This window comes from Heterocephalus glaber, unplaced genomic scaffold (genome assembly GCF_053883595.1).
Source record: "Heterocephalus glaber isolate CG9 unplaced genomic scaffold, H.glaber_assembly_v1.0 deba00001729, whole genome shotgun sequence".
NCBI classification, from domain to species: domain Eukaryota; kingdom Metazoa; phylum Chordata; class Mammalia; order Rodentia; family Bathyergidae; genus Heterocephalus; species Heterocephalus glaber.
The window spans coordinates 12,194,350-12,221,248 of record NW_028258440.1 but is presented as its reverse complement, the minus strand read 5'-3'; the positions used below and the strand labels follow the sequence as shown (position 1 = coordinate 12,221,248).

Genomic DNA, 26,899 nt, shown 5'->3' with positions numbered 1-26,899 from the left:
AAATAAAGGGATACATTAAATAATCTGCCCAGTCACACAGCTAATGGCAGAGTCAGAATTCAAAACTAGCGCCAACTCCAAAACTCTTGCTCTTTCTTCATCATACTATTTTTCTCATATCATAGACAAAGTAGTAGTATCCAGAGAAATGACAGAACAGAACCCAAAGACATGGAGGTTTTAGCCAGCAGCACAATTCTTTCCACTACAGCACACTGCCTTGCACTATGGATCTGAAGGTGCACAGTTTATTCCATTTCTTCCCTCTTGCTCAGGCATAAGAGCTCTTTTTCAGTATTCCTATCTATGAAGAAACTCTGCTTTCGCCCTGGTTGTTAATGAAAGTGGGCAGTGAGCATTCAAAATGCTGTTGATTATGTGTTCACACCAAGTAAAAGACTGCAAAATCAGCAGTAAGACATCGTGAGAAAAACTGCTGGCATCATTCCATTTCCATCAAATAAAGTTATTGACAGTTACCTAGAAGCTTAAAGAGTCTGCATCAATATTAGGTTTGATATTTGAACTACTCTAATTGTTCAGAATGAATTACTTTGTTCTACATGAAGCTGGAGGCTGAGTCAACCTTAGAGAGGCTAATCAATGTAATAAGCTGAGGTCATATCTATATACCAACTGATTTGTTGGAGCAGTCAAGAGAAGTTGGAAATGATTCAATTTAACACTTCTCTCCCTGAGTAGAAGTGGGGGAATAGGCAGTGGGTACAGCCAAAGGAATGGAGCATAGTGGTTGAGCTATGGGCACTGAAGTTAGCTTCTCTATCCACAATCTGCTTAATGGTTGTGTAACCTGGGGCAAAATGCTAAACCTTGCTAACTTCAGTTCTTCATCTGTAAAATGTAAAGCACAATGCTGGGCTTACAAGAGCTCAATAAATATTAGATATTGTTATCATTCAATTGGCTTCATCTAATATTCTAGTTTCACAAATACAAACAGTTAATATTGTATTTTCATTAAAGTTCATAAAACTTCTTAGAAATACAGCTGAAATATTAGCCAGTACCACATTGCAGAATTGTAATAAGACTAACCAGCAAAATTCTTTCTTGTTCTCATATACTGCCTTCATTCAGAATTATACTTTTGAAAATATTGTGATTGTGTTAACCCACAAAACAATACTGATACTGAGAGGAGGTTGCAACTTTTTTTAAATCTGGAATTTTTATTTCCTTTGTAAAACTAATATGACCATTGTAGCAGCCCAGAGTCCAAGTACAGACAAATGCGCCCCCTGCTGACTTTCTGTGAAGCTGCAGGGACATCTGAGGGCTAACCAAGTTGAAGCCAGTGATGTTGGGGGGAATTATTCCGGGGAGAGGGGGAGGGCAGAAAGAACAGACTACTTGAACCTGATCACTGTGTACATATTTTTCCAAAAGTATTGCTTTCCTATTAAGTTTTCAGGATATCAATTACTTTGGAGAAATAGGCAAGGATCTAGGTTAGATATAGATCCTTCACCCTTATATCCTCCTTTGAAATAGAAAATATTGCAGAATAGTAAAAGATATGAAGGGTATAAAATGAATGGGATCAAAGACAACAGGATTTTGTCCTCTGTTTTAAGCAATATCCTTTCCTCTGCTGATGTATCACAGCTGTCTTCGTCCTACTGCAAGTTCACTTCAAAGCCGTAGTGAGGTGACAATAAATTAATGATAAAAATGGCAGGATTTTTATTACAACTAGTGCATGATTTTTCTGGATGAAAGCTGTAGCTTTCAGTCTTTCGGACATAGGTACTTGTTCCCGTCAGAGAAGACTCTAAGAGCCAAGGATTAATTCTGCACATTCTTTTTAAAAATCTGTCACAGGTACAGCATTAAATGGCATATAGAAATGATGTATACTTCAGAAAAAGAAGTAGAAAATGAATGATAAAGAGTTTCTACAAAAAAAAGCCAGTTTTTAGTTCCATTTTCTATTTCATAAAGCTAGTAAAGTGCAGATTACAAAATTTACTTACAAGATGGAGGTTACAGCACATAGCTCACTTTATCATGTCAAATGTCATAAATACATTTTATTATTAACTTAGGAACTTCAGTTTCTTTTGACTGCAGATAACAGGAATATTATACATTACTTGGTATATGTACCTTGCCATGTTTCATATGTCTGCGGTTTTTCTTGTTGTTACTAATTTAATTTCATTGAATTTATCCCTCCTCTTACATTTTTTCAAAAAGTATGACACACTCCTTAAAATGTGTTTTTAGAAACACTGAACATGAAGCGTTTTATAGCCATTTCATTATGCCAACCTAGAAATCTGTCTTGTGCAACAAAACTATTTGAAATGAATGTTAAACATTTTGCAACTGCATTAATGGAATGAAAGGTACTAGAAAATGACAGGTCTTTTTAACTCAACTATAAAGTCTTGTCTTGTTTTAATAGATCCTTTATAAAATGTGATGGGGTTGACCTATTAGTCACTTTTTCTGTAGCCTCCATGTGGAATGTGTGTTTAAATGGTTTAAATAGTTTCTCTAATGATAAAAAGAGAATGTAAAAATGCTTGAGGTGCTTCTTCCCTGTGGGTTCCACACACTTTTTCTCAGTGAAAAGATTAAGCATTTCTGTCAAACAAGGGAAGGAAGCAGTTGAAATTTCACCAACTCTTTTCTCCAAGCAACTGTTGTCTTGGGGGTATAATGTTGAATGAAATCTTGTACATGGTACACTGATTCCTCAGGGGCTCTTTACTGAGGTTTGTAAAATTATTATACCAATTTCTATGTGGTTACCCAAATTCTCTCTGCTCACAGGCAAAACCATCCCCTGGTATCAGAGGGGGTTAGCTTCAGGACCTCCAAAGGTATCACCACCCATGAATGCTCAAGTCCCTTATATAAAATGGCGTAGTGTTTGCATACAACCTGTGCACATCTTCCCATCTGTTTTAAATCATCTGTAGATTACTAATTATACCTAATTCAATGGTAATGCTTTGTAAGTACAGTGGCTGTATTGTGTTGCTGTGTATACTGTGTTGCTTGGGGAATAATGATAAGAAAAACACCTGTACACGGTCAGTATAGATGCTGTTTTTTATTGCATATTTTCTCTCTTTAGGTAGTTGACTGTGGAAGTGAAACCTGAGGACACACAGGGTTAATTGAATGTGATTATATTAACCACATAATTGCCAAAGTCAATAACCAGGTAGACATGAGGCCATGAAAAGGACTATTTTGCATTTAGGTTGATTTTCAGTCATGTCAACGACCAATCTTAACTGAGTCATTCAGATCAACCACATGATGATCGGAGTCTGTATTAAAGTGGCCAGAATAACCAGATTATGATGTGCAGGCTTGATTTTAGATCAGACAGACCCAGCCACAGTCCATTAGCCTCAGCAAAATGGCACAATGTAATTTCCATAAATTACTGTATTTTTCTCCACATTTCAAGTAGACAATGCATAAACTACTATTAGTATTCACAGCAGCAGAATTTACCTTTTTTTTGTACCAAACTCTGATTCTGGAATTATTCTAAAGTGAGTTTTTCCCTTGGTCTCAGCAAAACCCCATTCTACCACCTAAGGATGACATTTGCGGTTCCGTTCCAAATGATTAACAGATAACAAACAATATCCAAACATATTTCATCTTCCTGCAACTATATTTCTCAGTGTTTATAGGAAAATTGTACCTTCTATAATTTACACACCATTTTGAATTTTCCTACTCAAATTATGAGTATTTTGCACTAGAAAAATCTAGATGTTTCTTTCCTAGTATGTGAGTATAGATGTTGTATTTTCTATTTCTCCTTTTTATGCCTAAATTTTTTAAATCTCTAAATGCCTCTGTTTGATTATCTGTAAATAATCCTTATAGTTCTTAACTGAAGGAATGGAGGGGTTTAAAAGCTGGTATGTGTGCATAAAGCAATTAGAATAGAACATGACACATAGGAAGCTATCAATAAGTGCTAGCTATTATTACCATTTTTATTACCATGTTACTATGATACTATTTGACTCATCAATCTTTTTTATTTTGTGGTATTTTGATTTTTATTAGTATGTCTTTGCGGTACATAATGGTTACATTTATCAAGGGAAGTTGGCACATGTACAAAATACATCATAACTTTTTGTAATTTTTCATACAGTAACGTTATTCCCAGAGTCAGAGTAGTCCAGAATAAGTAAATGTATATGAAAACAGTGAAGAAAAACTATTAGGGGTCTAAATTCATAATTGAAACACTGTATGCTTTTAGCATTGGGAAGTGTGACACATTCTAAGACTTATCCAGAAGTTTTTACCTTTTCTGATTAAAAGAGAAATGTTCTTAGATTAAATTCTGAGAGAGTATAACTATGAGTTTGAAAAATCTCTTGCACAACAGATTTTCACATTTGAAAAGCTAAAAGTGATTATGTTTGAGAAATAAATAAATAATGGTTGTTTTAGGCATCCCCGGACCAACGAGAATTTCAGACTTAAAAAAAAAATACGTAGGTTTGTTACCGCTAAACAACAAAGAATACTATTTATAAAAACACCTGCCTGCCAGGGATTTAGCTCAGTGATTCCGCCGCCTGCCTCGCTAGAGCAAGGACCTGAGTTCGATTCCCAATACCAAAACAAAACAAAACAAAACACCTGCCAAAATTATTTGATCAGAGTGTAACTTCTAAAACAGCTGAATTTTTCAGAGACTGAAAGAAAAGTTATCTTGGGACACAGGAATTTAAATTTGCTTCAAAGTGATATAATGCTTGTACAAGCAAAGAAGAGCTTGATTTGTCAGCTCTTAGCCCAGAACTACCCTCTTCCCACATAGCCTGGAGGTGTGCCAGGCTCCTACGCCTATTCTTGACTTTATGATGGAGTGAGTTCTTTTCCTGTGAGCTTTTCTGGGCATGAGGAGATACAGCCTAACCAGGATGGAGCTCTGCCACATGGTAGAAGTGTCCTAAGGATAGTGTGGCAATGTTCTATAAAACCTAGAGAGCAGATTTTCATTTCTGCAAGCTGAGCAAGTCTTCAGCAACATTGCAAAGGAGACGAAGTTTCCTAAGTACAAGTCATTACCCATCATTGAGCGTTTATTACCCTCATGCTGGCCCCCTAACTTCCCATGGTTCCTCTCCCTGAGTAGCACTCATGATACAGGTCTATAACTTGCAACTCTGCCTGCACCTTGTTTTATAAAATGCTGCTACTTAGCCCCATATCCCAGAATTCCAATTTAATTGTATTGGATGGAGGCCCTGAAAGGGATGTTTTTGCTTTGTTTTGCTTTGTTTTAATTCAAGCTCCCCAAAAAATATTGATATACGGGCAGAACTGACAATCACTGATGAAGAACATGTTCATTTCTTAGTTTGGTCTGCAGACCACTTCCAACAGAATCACCTGTTGTTCTTGGGCACTTGGATATTCTAAATATGCCTTTTAACAAACACCCCAATGGATAGTAACATTGAAGAACAAAATGTTTCTCTTATTAAAACTTAGCCATCTTCTCTCCCATTTCCCACTAATTGGATAAAAATGAATATTGTTGAGCATTTATGTAGAGGGCTTTAAAGACAACCCAGAAGGTGATTCTATTAGGAAGAATTTCTATGGCAGGCTATGAGAATGGCACTCTTTGTTTGGGGGTTATTGTGGCTGTTGTTTTCTTGGTTTGGGGATTGTTTGGGGGGCACAAGTCTTTTGGTGCCTGAAAAACCACATTATGTAGGTAGTTTCCTACCTTATTTGGGGCTTGCCCTCTGTGGCTTAGGCATAGTTTATAAAAGGGAGAAGTTTTGATCTCCTGGGCATCAAGAACCATTTCTATGAAGATAGTAGTAAATATTATCATCCAACTCCTTGCCTCATGAGTAGCTAACTTCACAAAATGGCAATATCTTTATCAAATTTATTAAGCTCAAAGTGAATAGGGTCCGTTTACTAGTATCTACCCATTTGTCTTCAAATGTGCAATTTTTTTTGTACTATGTTTGTCCCATGATAGCACCTTACATCAGTGGTTGTCTGTCTTGGCTGCACATTGTAATCACCTAAGGAGCTTTACAAAATGCAGGTGTCTGGGTTCTACCTTCCTTTTAATTGATCTTGGGTGGACCTGAGCATGCTTTTTAAGTATCTCGGGTGATTCTGTTGTGCAATGAAGGCTGAGAACCACTCGCTTTAAAGGAAATGGAGCATTCTTTCTGTCAGCATGTCCACCAAAGCTCACAGAATGAGAACTCAGTAGGTTAAATTATGACATGTAAATAGAAGATGGAAAAATGATTCTTTCTGTGATTTAAAAAAATCTTGCTTTTAAACCTATGTTAGTGAGCTTTCTATCACTGTGGCAAATACCTGAGGAGAACAAATTTATTTTGGCTGTTTCAGATATTTCAGCCCACAGTCACTCGGCCCTGTTGCTCTGGGCCTGTGACAAGGCAGTATATCATGACAGTGTGCAGCACAGGAGGCCTGTTCACCTCGGTGCAACTACTAAACAGAGGAAGGGAGAGAGGGAGGAAGGGAGGAAGAGAGAGGCAGAGAGAGGGGCCAGAGTCCCAATGGCCCCTTTAAGAATGCGCTCCCGAATAGTTTCTCTAGTGTGAGAAACTGAAAGTGTAAATAAGGACTAAAAGGTGTAATAGATAATGGGAAATAGGAAGAAAAGGGGCAAAGGGGAAGGGGAAGTGGGAGGGGTAGGGGAAAAGAAAGAAAGGAATGGAATTAATATGAGAAAATGAAAAAATGGAACAAAGTCTTTGTAAATAGGGAGGGATGGAGGGGTTGAAGGGAGGGCAGGGGAAAGGGGGAAAAAATAAGAACCAAGAGAGTATGTAAAGGTGCAGATTTCCAAAGATGACTTAAAATGTAACAATAAAATAATATTTTTTAAAAAAGAATACGCTCCCAGTGATCTAACTTCCTGCCACTATACCCCATCTCTTTGGTATCTGGGATCAAACTCAGGTCCTTGCGCTTGCCAGGCAGGTGGTGTAACCACTGAGCTAAATCCCCGGCCTATGCTCCATCTCTTAAAGGCTCCACCACCTCCAAATAGCACCACAGACTGACAACGAAGTCTTCAACACAAGGTCCTTTAGAGGACTTTCAAGACCTAAACTGGAGCAAAGCCTGTATAGGACAGAAGAGCAATATGCATGTACCATCATCAATGCAATCACGACATGAGATGTTGTTGTTAATAAGCAGTTTTTGTCTGATGTTTTAATTCTCTCACATCATGTACTTCTGGCCTCCATCAGCTATACTGAAACCACTTCTCTCCTGGAAATAAAGATAAGGACTTCTTAAACTGAGATCTGGCCCCTTTGGGTCTGGATTTGTTTTTATTTTGTAGATCACTCTCCGGGCGCATTGTTGGAGGGGTTTGGTGGTTCTTCACCCTGATCATAATTTCTTCATATACGGCCAATCTTGCTGCTTTCCTGACTGTGGAGAGGATGGTTTCTCCCATAGAGAGTGCTGAAGACTTAGCTAAGCAGACTGAAATTGCATATGGGACCCTGGACTCCGGTTCAACAAAAGAATTTTTCAGAGTAAGTACTTTGAAGTTAATTGGGTCTGCTGGGTTTTATTGTATTATCTTTTCACAAAGACAAATTCACAGTGCTTTTAAGGGAGGGTTGGGAAAAGTTGGGAATAATATCAAAGCACAGTGTCTTAAATACTATACTGCTTAGGAGATGAACCAATTCATTTTCCTTTAGAATTAAGACGACTCAAGTAAGACATAATAGCTGAGACACAACAACTGACATGTCAAGAGAACTGAATTTGAATTGCTAGGTTTGAATCCCAACCCTGCCACAAAGTTTTTGTCCTTCGGCAAGTCATTTAACTTCTGTTGGCTTTGGTCTTCTTACTTGAATAATGTTAGGAATGAACTATACATTTCTTTCTTCTAGCTTTTACAAAAGCAGTGATTTTACGTCTTAGAGATTCACAGAAGTTAAGTAATTGACTGTAAGTGATGAGTTAGAAGGCATTACATATTCCATTTCAGACACTGGCTTTCTGTTGAAATATATTCCATTTGTTTCAAATATAAATATCACGATGATAAGTCAATTTCAGGGCAGCTTATAAGTGTTTCAATTTTTTGAAGCAGACTTATTCTCTCTTCCCCCATAAACCAAGCCTTATGGGGGGAACAGCAAATTGTTCACTAGCAAAAAACTAGTAAAGCCATGTAAACTTCATTAGAGTTTTTAAGAACTCAAATGTTTTTCAGTTGTTCCAACAAAGAAAATTTGTTGGTTTAGATTAGAAAATGAACCTATTCAATACATTGCCATTGCCTGCTACTGCAGACATGTATAACTGGTTGTCGCAATGATCCAGAAGCCATTTGAGAGGTACATAGAGAAGAAAATTTTAGTTACTCTCTCCAACCAATAATCAAGTTATTGAATGACAGATATAATTACTGACTTTTTCTCAAAGGTCTAGAGTAAAGAGATGTTGTTTTTAAACCAGCTTATTTTAATAAATCACAAAGCAATATATTTCTATGTGTATTACCATGAGATTTGTCCAATTATTTCAAGGAAAATCAGGAAGAGTGTGTTTCTTGACATTATAGAAATTAACTAAAAACTTTTCAGTCCCAGAAGGAGGAAGGATTAGTTCTGAGACACTTTCACTAATTCTCAGTGGCTCAGGATATCAATATCTCACCTCCACCACCTGTTTACTAGGCAGATCATAATTCCCAGCTGGGGGAGGGGCCTAGTGTTAGAAACATCAAAATAATATAAGACCCTCTGAAATTAATCCAACATTGACTATCCCTATTACGGCAATCCCAGAAGCCTACTTGGGAACAACCCCTTGCCCCCATGAAATCACTTACATATGTCAGGGCTAGAAGCCAGGGATTTCCATCTGCTAAGTAGTCAGCACATAATCAGCTCCATGGAAATCTGGTTTGGTATCAACCTTCAGCAGAGCTTATGTTCACCATTCCAATAGGCATCAAGGTGCTATATGAATTAATTGACCACTTAGGATATCAAGACACCAGACTTGGGCCCTCTGATAAGAAAGTATTTTTTCTTCAACAATGATTAGAGATGAGGAAGGTGTGCTTTAAATGGTAATGGATAGATGACATCAATTTCTAGTAAGCTTTCAAAGTCCATTCATCCTCATAGCAGGCAAAAGGAGGTTCTCTGGGAAGATTTAGTAGCACAAAGGCTTGAAAGTATGACCAAGTAGTCATTGTCCTAGTACCCAGACCCCAACCCCCACTCGTTTTGTGTCTTTATCTATGGATTAATTCAATGATGGTTTCACTAAAGAGCATCAAATTACTGGAGCCAATTTGAATCAACATTCAATTCTGTACAAATCTATTGCTACATTCTAATTGGTTTGTGACCTTTACAGCCAATGAGTAATTCTTATGGAAATGGAGCTGTTTTGAAAATCTGATTAGAGAGGGAGCTGGATAGTTCAAAGTATAAAGGTAGTAGAGATCATTTTCTAATTCTCAGAATGCCACCTTTTCTTATTCTCCAAATCATAGCTAGTGATAGTATTAAGGACTCTGTGGAGTGGTCCTTCAGAGCAGCACACAAAGATGGGTGATCTAAGAGTGAAACTGACCATCATAGAAAAATCAACTTTTTTAGCCTGTTTGTACTGAAAATGTTGTGTAAACCTAACAAGAGTATGCTTCATATTCATATAATACAGGGCCTTGGCCCACTGGTCTCCAAGCCACTTTTCCTCACTATGTCCTCCACCTCACTCCTCCATGAACCCAATGGGTCAGAGAACAGAGCCTAGAAGAGCACATTATCCTTCACTCTGAGACTTGACTGCCATAGTTATGTCCTTCTCCCTTCAGTCCTCAGTGATCTCAAGACATGGAGGCAATTTTAAGAATAATGACTTCCCCATACATAAACAAATTAAGTAGTTCTAATGGCTACTATCAGCTCTGATGGTATGCCTTCTGAATTTTATAGAATGAAACAAGATCACATGCAACATTTGTAAGCATGAGTTCATTTCTTCCCATTCTCACTCCGTACTAAAACCACTGGGATCAAATAGTAATAGCATAAACCAGCCTAGGGCTAGCCCTCTACTTCTTCCACTAAGAGAAATAAATAAAATAAATTTTTTTTCTGATTGCCCTGCAGACCTTTTTACTTTTCCTGGGTAAGGCTACCATTAAAATGACAGTACTTTTAAATGATTCCTTTGTTTCTCTCATTTCCTAAGCTTTCCCTAGCTGTCCTTGTACAATTGCATAAAGTCACTGACACTGAGGGATCTGTTCCATAAGGAAGGGCAGAGAGAGAATGAGCAAAATGTGTGCAGCTGGAAGAAACATCTGGAATATTATCATCAACCCTCCTGACTTGGAAATGGATTTCCTTTGATAGTAGCTCCAAAACCAAATATCCCTACCAGAGGTGGAGACATACATGTTAAAAACCAAGTCAGTAGCTTTCTTATCATTGCCCAGAGAAATGCCACTATAATTTAGAAAGCTCCACCAAAATGATCATTCTCCAGTAGGTTTTGGAAATTTAACCTGATCCAGATAGATGTTAAAAAGTAGCATCAGGAGAAAAAGCAATTCCAAAATTATCTCTGCTTGCAGACCCCTACTTGCCTAGGAGGCAACTAGGATGCTTGCTTTCTTTTCCAAAATTTGATCAAATCTCCATTGAAGATAGGTTTGGGGATAAAAGGAGTTTTTTTAATGAAATGCTTACAATAATTTTAATCCATTTAACAAAGTAAATATAAAAGAAGAGAAATGGGAGAGTAGGGATTTGTCCAGTAACTTAAGGACCACAGAAGAATTAACCTATCAGGAGACCACTGAGGAGACTGCCTTGTCTTTTGAGTTGTAAACATTGTAAGTCCCATGAAGCATAGTTGAAATACTCATGAATAAGGTTTTATCTCAATACAGCACTCTTTGACTACTGTTTCCCTCATTTAAAACTTTTCAAATATGGGCAGTGAATGGAAGGGCCCTGCAAAGTGTTTATAGACTCTGCTTTCACATTCAGAATCACACACACATGAACACACACATGCACACACACACACACACACACACACACATACACACACAGAGCATTTTCATTTAGAATCCACATTCCTTCAACATTTGTTAGTTATCTATAATAGATCTTTTGAAGTACATGGGAAAAAGAGAAAAGTCTTTCCAGCACTACACCTATGCTGAGTATGTCAACATTTTGACATTATGAAACGCAACCATTAATCTTTAAGCTGTATTATAGCTGAGTTATGTATTCAACAAACCTCTCTAACTCCTTTCCTCACCATAGTGTTACAAAACACACAAAAATGTAAATATCCTTTTGTTAAGCCTTTTCACCAACTACTATGGTGAATTTGGGATCTTAACAATGTGCCTGGACAACTGCAACCAAATTGTTAGTTTGAAGACAAATTATAGAACATTTGGGAAAACAGCCAAATTATACACTAGGAAACACAGTTTTCCGAGAGATGAATTAACACTAAGGGACGATGGGCCAGACATCTCTGTATATACAACTTGATGACTTTGGAGGGAAAAAACTGTCTTTCAGTTAAGACATGGCTGTTTTGATGCTGTCTTATTTTCTATGTCAAATAATATATTACATAGAGAGAACCATAGACCATATTGGTCAAGACTGGAGATGGACTGACAGCCACAAGATGAGGCTACTAATGGCCTGGAAAAGGGAAAGATACAGTGAAAAGCTGTTGGCTTTTCCAACCCCTCAGCAGCCAGGGATCTGTGGCTCCACGGAGCTTTCTTGCAGGCAAGTCTTAGGCTAGGTGAGAAGGACAATCTCCCAGGAAGTAGAGATTGACCTGACAACTTGTGCACATAACTGAAAATACATCTAATATCTATCTCAAGATAAAGAATCAAATGTGGCAAAGACAGGCTAATAATAATGCTTTAAATTCCATTATTTACTCATTACTCTTTTAATTTTTGTTTTTTTGGTACCTGGGATCAAACTCGGGACCTCGCGCTTGCAAGGCAGGTGGTGGAATCACTGAGCTAAATCCCCAGCTCCCATGGTTACTCTTTTAATAACGCTCTTTTCAGCACATTCTATGTGCCAAGTTCTGTACTAAGCACCAAGAATGCATACATCTCTCTAAACAAAGATAAAATTTTTGTCAAATCACCTGAAACTACCTAGACAGGCTTCTTCATCATACTTGGAGGTTATTTGGGGGATGCATTGACTTAAAATATAGACATGTCAGATAACTAAATGATTATCTCTCCAGTGAAGTTGATTGGTATGTTTTTCCATAATGCTCCTTCCCAGAATGGGCCAATCTATGGTTATGCCACACAGTTACTAGCAGCAGAGTTAATGGTTCTCCACAGAAAAAGATGCCTTTATAGGAGCTTATAATCTAGTAGACTGTCATCTTCCAACACACATTCATATCCATTACCATATTCAGTCCATACAATAATCCTGCAATACAGCCAGAGCAGGTATTATTACATCTATTTCATAGGGGAGACAATTGAGGCAAGATGACATTGTGACTTGCTGAACGTTATTCAGCTCAGTGGAGAAGAGCTGGACCTAGGACCTTCATGCTATTAATTCCCATTGGGTTCCCTTTCCACTCCATCTTGCTGCCATTCAAGTATAAGTATTCACAGAAATATGGGGTGTTCCACATGAATCAAACCTCTAATGTAATACCTATTAAGGCATATGGGTGATTTTTGCTTTTATTCCCTATGATAATATCTATTAGAAAAGAAATGTATACCTACTTTTAAAAGACATTTTTCCATACTCTGACAACTTTAAAGGGATCCAAATAAAAAGGCAAAGGAAGGGATGACATTCATAAATCTAGACTGAGTATCATAAACATAGAAAATCTCTATGATTTCACGGTTCGTCATACTTTCTGACATGCTAAGGGTTACGTTATGCACATGGATGAAACTGGGAAGAACAAAAGAAATGTGAAATTTACTTTTAGTTCCACATCCACCACTGACTGTTTTTCTTTCAGTAAGGAATATTTAGTCTCAGTTTCCTCATTTGTCAAGGAAAATATTGTCTACTCCACTTTGCTTATGGTGTTGGTGAGAAAATATTATCTCAAAAAGCTCTTTAAAATTATGAAGGGTTCTACAAATCCCAGGAGACATTCAGGAAAGGCTCCAGAAATACAGCAATTAAAATATGAAGGCTCTCCAGATATGGTTCTATCTGCAGAGATTTGCAGGATATTTCGCAAAAATAAAATAAGAAAATCTCTGCTTTCTCAGTAAAAGAGACATGCCCCCTGAGGGGGCTTTGGGAGCAGAGAGGAAGCTCATTTTCCCTTCTCCATCCTCCTGATTCCATTCCTGCTTCTAATTATAAAATATTACTACTGAACTCATCTCCTAGTAAGTCCATCTTTGGTGATTCCTCTGTGACCTGCAGATTCAACAACTTCAACATGCACAATTTAGAGCTGCCCTTGAAGACCACCTAGAAACTTCAGGTGCTTCCAAAGTGGCACACAGGCCATCTGCCCAAAGCAACCAACCATATGGATATTATTAGCTTATCTCTTTTTGTCCTCCCAGGTAACCTACTTGCTTATGAGAGCATTTCACGGCCCAGAAAGCCTAAGGGGGGTTAAGTCTCAGCTCTCCTTGAGGCTGCCAACTCTTGCAGACAACATCAAGATAATTAACATCACATAGGACTCCCACAACTTTGTGAGAATTCAGAAACTCTCCTCCCTAGAACTCACCTCAAGATCTCACTTTCTTACCTAACAAAGTCAAATCATCTGATAGCCGTCCAGTTAAAGGAAGGAGGCCCATCTGTTCAATCAGACTTTCTTTGAGTTCACCTGGCAAGCTTATACAAGTTAATTATTTACAACTCTTCATATTGTATGAAGACCTACAAACATAACTGTAAGGATCAAGTAAAATTTCTACCTCCTGAGACTCAAGCAACAAGAATGAACTAGAATGTTTCATTGCATTCCACTTTTGAAAGTAAAGGGCAACTCACAAAAACATATGACTTTTTTAGAATACTAGATAATATTCTGTGGTCAGATTTATTCCAGTCTTCAAAGTCTTCTACAATTTTGGCAGACTAAATATGATGTATCTACCATAGCAATTTAAACACCAGGAATATAGTACAGTCAACATCATAGAATCCCTACATTTAAGGAGTTCGCATTCTGTTGAAAGGAGATGAACAATAAACATGTGATGAATAGATATATAGAATAATATCAACTACTGATAGGTGCTCTAGAGTATTATGATAGAAAATGACTTAGTGTGAAGGAGGACTATTTTAACTGCAAGTTTGGGAGTGGAGAAAGGGCTCGGGGAGTGTCTCTTTAAGGAGACAGCATTTGATTAGAGACCTGAATGATGATAAGAGGTAGCCATGTGAAAATCTGATGGAAGATTACTACAAACAGAAAAAATGAGAAGTGCAAAGGTTCCAGAGCAGAAACAACCTTGAAATGTTTAAAGGACAGCAAGAAAATCAATATGGTGAAAGAATGGAACCCCACATTAGTGATGCAGATTGTAGTTATATTTAGGATATATTTGGGGTGTAGATTCACATAATTTGCTGATGGATTGGATGACATTTGTGATTGAAAAGGAAGAGCCAAAGATGATTCTCATATTTTTGACCACCATCCCATTTCAGTGATACTTGGTAAGCTATAGCAACAGGGGTTGAAAAGGTATAGTAGGATTGGTTAGGAAACTTTCAAGTATTGAAGCATGTTACCTGTCTAAAGGGAAGGTTGTCTATGCTATAACTTTTTTCCATGTTCAACAGACTTATTATTTTTAATTGGCATATAATATTTGTACTTATTTATGGGGTACAGTGCTATAATTAGATACATATATACAGTATGTAATGATCAAATCAGAGTAATTAGCATTTTCATCTCCTCAAATGTTATCATTTCTGTATGTTGGGAACTTTCAAGCTCTTCTCCTATGGTTTGAAACCTACAATTGTTTTAGACTATGGTTACTCTATCACACAATAGAATATTAGAACTACTTCTCCCAAAATTGTATTTTGATATCTGTTATCCACTCTCTCACTGTTCTTCCACACCCTTCCTTTCCTAGATTCTAGTGACCTCTATTGTATTTTCTAATTCTGTGTGATCAGCTTCTGATGTGAGCAAGAACACATAGTATGTGTCTTTCTGTGCCTGCCTTATTTCACCGAGCATAAGGTCCTCCAGTTCCATCCATGTTACCACAGCAGGATTTCATCCTTTCTTTTCTTTTTTTTCCATTAAGTTTATTAGTACATTCTAGGTATAAAATACAGTTACATTCATCATTGGGATCTTGGACCTTTACATGACATATCTTGGATCTTATTTTTTCCCCATTCCCCTGCCCTCCCTTCACCCCCTCCACCCTTTCCTATTTACAAAGACTTTGTTTCCATTTTTTTCTTTTCTCATATTTTTTCTTTCCCCTGCTTTCCTTTCCCCTACCCCTCCCACTTCCCCTACTCCTTTAGACCTTTTCTTCCTATTACACAATATCAATTATACATTTTTAATTACAATATCAAGATTTAGAGGACATTACCACAGATTTTGCAGAATTTAAAAGGATATAGAAAGCATATTACAAAAATCTTTTTTGAAATAAATTTGACAACTTTTATGAAGTACCTTGGAAGACAAATTAATGAAACTGAATCTGGGGGGAATATAAAATTTGAATGGCACTTATTAAAGAAAGTATATCCCTATCTTGAAAACCTACCTATATGACAACAACAGGCTCATATACATTTTAACTGATAAATTATATCAAACATTTAAAGCAGAAAAAAGAAGGAACACTGCTCCCTTCATTTTAGGAAATCAACATTGTGCTTATATTAAAACTGGATAAAGAGAAAAGTATGAACATAAATAAAAATTCGTTTAACAAAACAATTAGAAGTCAGCTCTGGCAGAATGTAGAAAGTGGTTTTATTATAGGGATGGTAGTGTTGTTTCAGCATTGGAAGATCCACTCCCATAAGTCATCATTTTAACAAAGGAAAGGAAAAAGACATATGATCCTATCAGTAGTTGCAGAAAAAGTATTGGACTAAATTTTACAGCTGTTCATGGTAAAAGCTATCAGGAGATTAGAAGTAGAACAGAACCTTCTCAACAGATAAAAGACATGTACTCCATACTTCCAGCAAAAACACCTTATATGAATGGAAAAGATACAATGCTTTCTCCCTAATTTGCGGAACAAGGGAAGATATGCCTACTCTTCATCTGTCCATTAAACTTTGAAACATAGGCCCAAACCAAAATAGTCTGCCAATAAAAATAAACAAATAGCATAGGATTGGCAAGGTAGAAGTAAAATCTTTATATGTAGATGAAATGATCATCTACAGAGAAAATACTAAGAAACCTCTATGAGCCCCTAGAACTTGTATTTGAATTTAGCAGGATTAGAAAACACAAGTTATATATAAAAATTCAGGTCTATGTATACTTGCTATAAATGAAGAATTGGATATTGAAATTTAAAAGTTTTGTAGGAGTACAAAGGGCCTGGAAAAGTAAAAAGAAAAAAATAACAGTGTTGGAAGACAGTTATTACCTAATTTTAAGGCTTCTTCTAAAGCTACAGTAATCAAGGCACTGTTGGTATAAGGAAAGACATATAGATCATTGGAATAAAACAGAGAATCTAGAAATAGAACCACATATATATTTTTCACTGCTTTTTAAAGATCATTTAACATTAACATTTTATAGAACATAAACTCAACTCAAGAGCAAAGGAAAAGATAATATTTTCAGCAAATGGCTCTAGAAAACCTGGTATCTGTATGTAAAAAATTAACCTCAACCCTTTATTCCCATACATAAAAATAACTTGAAAGGATCTATAAACCTAAATATGAAAGCCTAAAACTATAAAACTTTAAGAAGAAATTATAAGGGAAAATGTTCATGAATTTAGAGTAGGCAAGAATTTCCTAGGATACAAAAAATATGATGTATAAAAGAAAAACATCGATAAATGAGATTCCATCAAAATTTAGAATTTTAAATGACATCATTAAGAAAATGAAAAGTAGTCCTTAACCAGAACATATTTATAATACATATAACCTATGACCAGAATATATGAAGAACCCTTACAGCTCAATAATAGACAACCCAATTAAAAAGTAGGCACAAGAAAGTGATAAATAGCCAGTACAGCACAAGGAAAGGTGTGCAGCACTAGAATCAGAAAAATACTAATCAGTACAATAGCAAGATCATATTATACACTCATTGGGGAGATGAAGTTAAAAGTTTTAAAAGAACAAATGTCAGCTTAGGTGTGAACCATTTAGAACTTTCTAATACTGCTAATGTGTATGTAATAATGATAAAACCATTTTGGAAAACAACATAGAAATTTCTTGTATTGCTGTTAAGAACCAACAGTTCTGTTCTTAAGTTTTTACTTAAGAGGAATGAAAACACATGTTCACAATAGATTTGTACATACAGATTGACTGTCCCTTATCTGAAATTCTTGGGACCAGAATTGTTTCAGGTTTTGGTTTCAAATCCACTTGATCTGCAAAGAGGATAGCTACTCCTGCTTTTTCGAGGGTTCCTGTTGCGTGGAGTATTGTTTTGCACCCCCTTAACTTTCAGTCTATGAGTTTGTTTTTGAATTGTTTCTGGTATGCAGCATATTGTTGGATCTTGCTTCTTGACCCATTCTGCCAGTCTGTTTCCTTTTATTGGTGAATTGAGACCATTTACATTGATGGTTATAAATGATACATATTGACTTATCATTGTCATGACTTTATCTTTTTGTTGGATTCTCCTCCTTTGCATTTAATTTCTTGTCATGCCCAATAGATTCATTCTGCTGGGCTTCCTGGGGTGGTGATTCTCTTTGTCTTTTCCTAGGATATTGTCTAAAATTTTTGGAGTGCTAGTTTGGTATTCATGAAGTTCCTAAGGTGCTCTTTGTCAAGAAAGTGTCTTATTTCTCCATCAATTTTGAAAGATAGTTTTGCAGGATACATCAATCTGGGTTGGAGGCTGTTTTCCTTTAGGGCTTGAAATATGTCACTCCAAGCTCTTCTTGCCATGAGGGTTTGAGTTCAGAAGTCTGCTGTGATTCTGATGGGCTTTCCTTTGTATGTGATTTGTTTCTTTTCTCTAACTGCTTGTAGAATTTTGTTTCTGCATTGGGTTTCTAGAATCTTAACTATTATATGCCTATGTGTAGATACTTTTTATCAAAGCTAGTTGGAGCCCTATATGCCTCACTTATCTGTATGTCAAGTTCTTTTCTCCTGCTTGGGAAGTTTTCTGCCATCACTTCTGTGAACAGTTTTTTTTTATGTCGTCTGCACTCTCCTGTTTCTTCATTGACTCTGATCAGTCTTATGGTATTCTTCTTTGCATCATCTAGTAGCTGCTGGATTGATTTCTTGTGGTCTCTTACTATTTTAAAGCAATTTTTCTTTTCCTGGTCACTAATTGCAATCTTATCTTCTATATCTGAAATTCTGTCTTCACATTGGCTCATTCTGCTGTGTAAACTTTTAATGGAGTTTTTAGTCTCCTGGAAATCTGTTTGCATCTGTTTTATGGATTCTATTTGTTTCCTATGTTGGGATTCTATCATGTTCCTCAGCTCCTCTATTTTTTTTATCTGTGTCCTCTCTAGATTTATTACTCATGTCTTGCACTATGGGCACAATCTCTGCTGTTATCTGAGAAATTATTTCTGATTTCATTTTTTCCAGTTCCTCTTCTGTTGCCAGTTCAGGGAATCCAGGTGGTTGAGTATCAGATTGTTCCATCTCATTTCCCTTTGGGTTGCCTTAGGTGATCTGGAAGTCTGGTTTTGAGAGTTTTTTACGTGTCTTCTCATTTCAACAGATGCAGCCTGCTGTGCCTTTGTTGAGACAACTTTTTGCTCTCCCAGTGGTCTTCAATTTTGAGCAAGCCACAGAGCTTCCTTTTCTCTGCTGCTCACCAGTACACTAATTCCTGGGTTTAGAAAGGTGGCCTTCTGTATTCCTGAGCTGACCTGTTGTCTGGTTGGGCTTCTGGCTGGGGCCTGTGCACACTTAGGATGATAGCTAGGTTTGCCACTGCCCAGGGCCCCTATGTAGCTGTTGTCTGGGAGGTTCTTTGGCTGGTGGCTGTGCACCCCAGTTCCTGTTGTATGAGCAAGCTTCTGGCTAGCGTCTCATGCACTTACTGATGGTACTGGGTCAAACCTCTGGCTGTTGCTTGTGTGCCTGTTCAGGTGTTTTCCAGGAGGGCCCTTAGCTTGGGCTGGTGTGCCCCAGCCTCTGAGGTCAGGGTGGAGCCCTGGCTGGGATCTGCTTGCAGCCGCGCTGCTCTGATCCACACTGCTGCTTCCCCAACTAAGGTGGTCTGGTGTGCCTTTATTGCAGAGATTTTCTTCACTTTTCCGGTGGGCTTTTTCATCAAGGGGCCTTAGAGAGATCCTCTTTCTGTTGTTCACTTCCACTCTATCTTCTCAAGCTCAAAACAATAGCTTTTATGACCCCTGCAGCAACTCTGTGGTGTGGATCCAGGTAATGGCTCGGCACAGCCAAGAGGGCAGGTGCTAGTGCCTGTGTGGCTCACCTCCTTGGTGCTCTGGGGTTGTGGTATGGCGGCCCGAGAGGCTCATCTCTTCGGCCCTCTCAATTTCATCCTTTTTAACACCTGAATACTATCCCACTGCATATATAGTCCACATTTTTATCCATTCATTCATCAATAGACATCTTGGTTGATCCCATACTTGGCAACTGTGAGTAGTGTTGCAATAACATGGGGGTGCAGGTATGTCTCTGATATGCTGTTTTGATTTCCTTTGGATATATAAACAGAAGTAGAATAGATGGATCATATGGTAATTATACCTTTAGTTAGTTGAGAAATCTCCATACTGTTTTCCATAATGGTTGTACTAATTTACATTCCCAACAATGGTGTATAAAAGTTCCCCTTTATTTGAATCCTCACTAACATTTCTTATTTTTTGTCTTTTTGATAATAGCCATTCTAACTAGTATTATATGGTATCTTATTGTAATTTTGATTTTTATTTTACTGATGGTTAGTAATAATGAGCTTTTAAAAAATATACTTACATAGGGAAAGTGAGAGGGGTAGGGGAAAGGAAAGAAGGGAAAGGAAAAATTATGACAACAGGAAAAAATGGAAACAAAGTCTTTGTAAATAGGGAAGGGTGGAAGGGTTGAAGGGAGAGCAGGGGAATGGGGAAAAAATAAGAACCAAGATACATCATGTAAAAGTACAAGTTCCCAATGATAAATGTAACTGTATTGTATACCTAAAATGTACCAATAATAGAATTTAAGGAAATATATATATGTGCTTACCAGGCATTTACATTGCTATAACTTTTTAAATAGTTCTATTTACATATAATTTGCATAAAATACAATTCACCCATGTAAGGGGTATAATATAATGGGATTGGGTATAACACATCATTAGTTTGCAAAGTTATGATAAAATAAACATATAACACAATATTTTCTGTTTTAACCATTTTAATTATATAATTCAGTGACTTTAGTTACATTCACAATGTTTTGCAACCACCACCACTGTCTGTTTCCCAAACATTTTCATCATTTCAAATAGAAAGGAGGGGGGAATACCGGAAAACTAACTCAAGACCTTGCACTTCGCAGGCAGGCACGGCACTGCTGAGCTACATCCCCCGCCCTCAAATAGAAGCTTTATAACCATTAATCAATAGCTTCCCCTTCCATCTCCCTCAAGTTCCTGGTAATGTCTGATTGACTTCTTGGCCCTGGATGTGCCTATCTTGGTAGCTTATATAAAAGAAACAATACAGTATATGTCCTTTTGTGTCTGGCTTATTTCACTTAGTGCAATGCCTTCATATGTGTTATAACATGTATCAGAACTTCCTTATTTTTTTGGTTGAATAGTATTCTATTAGATGTACATAACTCATTTTGTTTATGCATTCATTTTGTCATAGACATTTGGATTATTTCTAACTTTCTGCTATTTGTAAATATTGCTACAATGAATACTGTTCAAATTCCTTTGAATATATGCCTAGAGTTAAATGTATGAATCATGTGGCAATTCTATATTTACCTGCTTTAACTACTTTTTTTTCTGCTTTAACTTGTTAAAAGTGTATTTTGAAGAAAAAAAGATGAGGGTGTCTTCTCTTTTCCTCCCATTCCTGCTTAAACAAATCTACTTGAAGGCAAAAGATGCTACTGTTTCAATAAGAAGGAAGTTTCTGGGCAACTGGTGTGGGGAACAGATAGCACATTTTCAGTTTGACACATGACTGAAGTTGAATAGGTGTGTGTGTGTGTGTGTGTGTGTGTGTGTGTGTGTGTGCATATGTGTGTGAAGAAATGTTCTAAAGTCTTGCCTATGCTACACATTTGTCTAGAGAGTTCTGGATATTTTAATTAATGATATCATTTGTAGCAAAACTTAGGGGAACATGACTCCTCCTGTGTTTGGATTGCAATTCTGGTGCCCTAGCTTGCAGGCAAATGATGATAAAATGAAATCCACCTTCCTTCTCCTATCCTAAATGATTTAAAGTATTATCTATCAGAAAGAGGGCTTGGAGACAGATTGTCTATTCCATTTCTTTCCAGTTTTGGTTGCAGGCATCTGCTGTAAGCTATCCTCAAAGTTGATATTCTATCTGTATGTTCCTTGGTGCCCCAAAGAGTGGATTTCTAAAGGTGGTTAGCTTCTATCCTACAGAAACCTGAATTCCAGAACTGAATCTTTCTTCCCAATTTTATCAAAATTCTTATGTGTTCACAGCCTACTTTATTTGACTCAATTTTATTTCCTTTGTTTTCTGATCTGGATTATAGATTCTTTCTTCTATCAGCCAGTGACATTGATTTTCCAAATCATTTGATAAAGAAGCTTGTCCTAGATAATATCTGGGAATAATGTGTCCAGTATGTAGACAACAGAAGAGTCACATGAGTTCATCAAGAATAGTTTCTAGAGAAAGAGGCATTTTAAAAATATTTGTAGGTAAAGGAGAATTCAAAGTAGTTCAAGGGATATGTGAAAATGTATTTGTAACTAAAAGCTGTGGCTTGATGATGTAGCTCAGTGACAGTGTGTCTGCTTAGCATCTGCAAGGCCCTGGGTTCAATCCCTAGCACCACCAGAAACAAAAACAATAAAAAGACAATGGCTTTATATCACATTAAATTGTGGCCTCTGTTGCCTAAAGTATTGTTAGTTCTAGGATTGACATTAAAATTTATTAACATGAAATAGCATATAAATATATTCTAAACTCTCTCTCTCATATACTTTACATTTTGCATGTGAAGATGATGTTTACTGGGGCCGGGGATTTAGCTCAGTGGTTCTGCTGCCTGCCTCGCAAGCTCAAGGATCCGAGTTCGATCCCCAGTACCCCCCCAAAAAAGGTGATGTTTATTAAAAAGATACTCTCCAAAGAATACTCTGCTTTTTAAAAATGAGTTTGAGGAACCAATGCTGGAAAACAAAATCCATCTATGCTTTAGCACATAATGTCTAATAAAGAACAATTCCATAGCAAACTTTTCATATTTAAAAAGCACCCCATTGCATTAGGCATTGTTTGAGTCAAAATAAAGAATATGGTAGTAATGTGAATGGAGTAATCATAAAGAGGATCAATTAAAGCCCCACTGCACAAAAGTTTGAAATTTGATCTACAAATGTTTGTATCCTGCTAATTTCTTCAGAAGAGGTAGACAGAAACACACTCACACATGCAATTTGGGTACACATGATTATATATTATTCAACTTTATTATATATGAAAGTACCAGGAAGGAGACTGCCCCACTATCCAGATCCTGAAAAACAATTTTGTTCCATTTTTTTTGGCCTGGGGTTTTAACCAATTGTAAAAACATGAAAGTTCAGAAATGCATAGTTTGGGAACATAGCTGAGTGGTGGAACACTTGCTGAGCATGCACAAGGCCTAGGTTCAATCCCCAGTACTCCCAAAAAGAAGGGAGGAAGGAAGAAAAAGGGGGAAAATAAAGAGAGATATAAACAAATTCAAGGAAACTTGGACAAATTCATGTAGTACAGATTCACGCAAGATTGTTGAAGGTAGCTAAGCTTTAGAGTTGACATCCAGAGGACAACGATGGTTTCTCATACTTCATTGTTGGCCTTGTCTTAAAAACATTTCAATCTGGACCTGCCCAAAAAGCAGACCTACAGGAACTGGTCTACAGTTTTCCACAAGATAATTTCCCAGCATCACAAGAATTTATATTGAACCTGATTAAAATATGCAACAGCAAAATACATTAAATTTTCCTCAAATATTTGAAAGACGTTTTGATTAGACATTTCAAAGACAGACTGGACTTTTTCTGTGGGTCTCTAAAAGACAGAACAAAAACCAAAGAGTGGATAGTACAGGGATAGAGATGCTAGATCAATGTAAAAAGAACATTCTAATAGAGCAAATAAAAGAGAGAATGTGCTCTTCCCACATATAGTTAGCTGTTCATCATCGATGGGCTTCAAGGGTAGGTTAATGACCACTTGTCAGAGATGTTGAATAGAGCATTCAATACTCTGATGAATTACTGCACATTACCAGTATTTTCCAACACTGGCTGTATATAAAATCACTTGGGGAGCTATTTTATTTTATTTTATATTTTATTTTAAAGACAGGGTCTTGCTACATTTCCCAAGCTGGTCTAGAATTCCTGGGCTCAAGCAATCCTCTTGTCTCAGCTTCCTAAGTAATTGGGATTACAGGCACACATCACCACCCTCAGCAGGATGATATTTTTAAACATAGACTACTGGGTCTCATGTCCCTATTTCAAGATGCTGATTTTATGGATTCTTCTAATCTGTGTTTTAAAACCAGCACACCAGTGATTTCAACATAAAGGACCCAGAGCCACACTTTGAGGAACATTCCTCTATACAACATATGAGGGAATTTTTGTTATTTTGTTTTTGTTTTAATTTATTGGTACAATTTAGATATACAATATAATGACATTCATCATTGGAAATTTGCACCTTTACATAATCTCTCTTGGTTCTTATTTTTCCCACTTCCCCTGCCCTCCCTTCAAACCCTCCATCCCTCCCTATTTACAAAGACTTTATTTCCATTTTTCATTTTCTCATATTAATTCCATCCCCTTCTTGCCTTTTACCTACCCCTCCTACTTTCCCTTCCCCTTTGCCCCTTTTCTTCCTATTTCACATTATCTATTATATCTTTTAGTCCTTGTTTACACTTTCAGTTTCTCACACAAGAGAAACTATTCAGTATTGACACATGTGTGTCCTGTTTATTTCACTTAAGAGTATTGCCTCAATGTGCATCCATTTAGCTATAAATGTCTCTAATTTCTCATTTTTTATGGCTGAGTAGTATTTCATTTTATTAAAAAAAAAATTTTTCTTTATCCAGTCTCCAGTTGATGGGCATTTGGGCTGCTTCCAAGTTTTAGCTATTACAAATTGTGCTGCTTCCAAGATTTAGCTATTACAAATTGTGCTGCTATGAACATGGGTACACATATATCACTGTGGTACGATTCTTTTAATTCTTTGAGGAAGATAAACAGTAGGGGAATAGCTGAGTCAAATGGGACTTCCAGTCCTAGTTCTTTGAGGTATCTCCATACTGATTTCCACAGTGGTTGCACCAGTCTACACTCCCACCAGCAGTGGAGCAGGGTTTCTCTTTCCCCACAGCCCCGCCAGCATTTGTTGTTGGTTGATTTCATGAACAGTAGCCATTCTTTCTGGAGTGAGGTGGAATCTCAGTGTTGTTTTCATTTGCATCTCTCGAATTACCAGTGATGTTGAACACTTTTTCATATGTTTATTTGCTATTTCTACTTCTTTGTGTGAGAAATGTCTGTTCATTTCAGATGCCCATTTTTGGATTGGGTCTTTAAGTTTGGGAGGTCTGATTTTTTTTAAGTTCTTTATAGATTCTAGATAGCAGACCTTTGTCTGAGGAACAGCAGGTGAAGATTTTTTCCCACATTGTGGATTGTCTCTTCACACTGTTGGTGGTTTCTCTTGCTGTGCAGAAGCTTTTTAATAAGAAGAGATTCCACTTCTTGATGCTTTGTTGAAGCTGTCCTTTTCTTCCAAAATTGTTGGCTATATAACTCAGCTGGATCATACATTAAGTAATCCATATATCAGAAAATTGACAACCAATAAAAGCAATAAATAGTAATAATTATTCACATAGAAACATTCTTCCCTGGAAACAGAAATCCCTTAGTACATTTTGGTGTTTATAGATCATTAACTACTTATCAGAGAAACTTAGGAGGGGATTTTCAGAAATAAACATAAAACAGCCCATGCATTGATAGAAAAATAAAAGTTGATTTTAAAAAATGAATCTAATTTACAGCATAGCTTTATCTAGGAATTCATCTGTTACTTAATATAAAGAATGCTCTTATTTAGGGAAAGCAGCACAAGCCAGGGAAAGGAAAGTTCTAAGAAGTTAGGTACTTACTTGCTGAAATTGAAACAATCTACACAGGTATGGTTACATCATTCCAGTAGTCTAATGGTTTATCTTGGAGTCTCCTTTACACAAGTGGGTCATTTTTCTAATACTTTTGGATCCATGTCTTCCTAATGCTGTTCTATATGTGGACTATGTGCCATGTTGCTAAGACTGAAGTACGAAGAAACTAAAATACAGTGGTTCTGTCTTCCTTGACTTTGTTTCAATTTGTACCCTTATTGTTGCATTAATGGCTTATTTTGCAAATCTGTTTGTACCATCTTAAGGCTTCATATAAATCTCAGGAAGACAGCATGACTCCTACCTCTCTTTCATTAATAGCATACTTTCAGCAAGTGGATAATGAATGACTTAGATATAAATCAGCAGAAATGCAGATTGCCATTGGGGGGACACTTTCCCCAACACTGACAAGCAATTTTCAGGCTAAGGGTAAAGAAATGAAATCTCAGAGACAGACAACTATATAGAAAAGCCCTTAATTAAATACTCTGTTGTCTTTACATGTCAGACTGTGACAGAAGAGTCATCCTAATGGAAATTAGATTTTGTAAGTAACTTTGAAAATCTTGGGCTAACAGAAAAAGGACATTTAATTATGGAGAAGAAAACCAGGTAACTCTCAACAACAGATTATCCTAATGTCTGTATCAAATCTGTATAAGCATTCTTTAGTTTGTTAACTACTATCAGTGGCACACTTGGTGGAATGTGAAAGACAGTGGGAATTGAGCATCCCAGCTAACAAAGGGCTGTCATTGGTTGATTAGAGTTGGAATAGCAGAGAAGTAGGAAAGTCTTAAAGGAAAAATACATAAAAGTTTTACTGGCCTACTCCACTTTTCTGGAATAATAACTGATAATAACACTCTCAAGATACAGATGACATCTTTCAAGTTGCTGTATTTCTTTGGTGGTAAGTTGCTGGCACAGAAATGAGAACTTAAGGGAAATGCGTTGCAAACCAATGACTGCTGATAAATTATCTCACAGACCATAGGTTTCACAGGCACTAGAAAATACTGTACATGTAATTTGGAAATGCAGCCCAAACAGTCAGTTTCATTTTACTCTTTAGGATTCAACATGGCTTCCTTTCATAGTTCAATTATTGCTTTTTACTGAATAGAGGCAATAAATGTGTGAATCAGAAACTCAACTCTAATGAAATGGTGGCACGATTAGGTTTACTTTAAAGAGTTTGCAGACTTTTGTTTTTGGCT

At 36.9% G+C, this 26,899-nt stretch overlaps 1 protein-coding gene across 4 annotated transcripts in view; it reads left to right on the top strand.

Annotated features, from left to right (window-relative positions):
* The window catches only part of Gria3 (glutamate ionotropic receptor AMPA type subunit 3), a 356,081-nt gene that overhangs the window by 280,136 nt on the left and 49,046 nt on the right, over window positions 1-26,899 (top strand). For all 4 annotated transcript variants that reach the window (XR_015446824.1, XM_004860012.3, XM_004860014.3 and 1 more), the window contains exon 12: window positions 7,373-7,571. Coding sequence is in view for 3 of the 4 variants with exons in the window: in XM_004860012.3 (XP_004860069.1) it covers window positions 7,373-7,571 (199 nt within the window). In the remaining variant the exon portion in view is untranslated. The remainder of the gene's footprint in view (window positions 1-7,372; window positions 7,572-26,899) is intronic.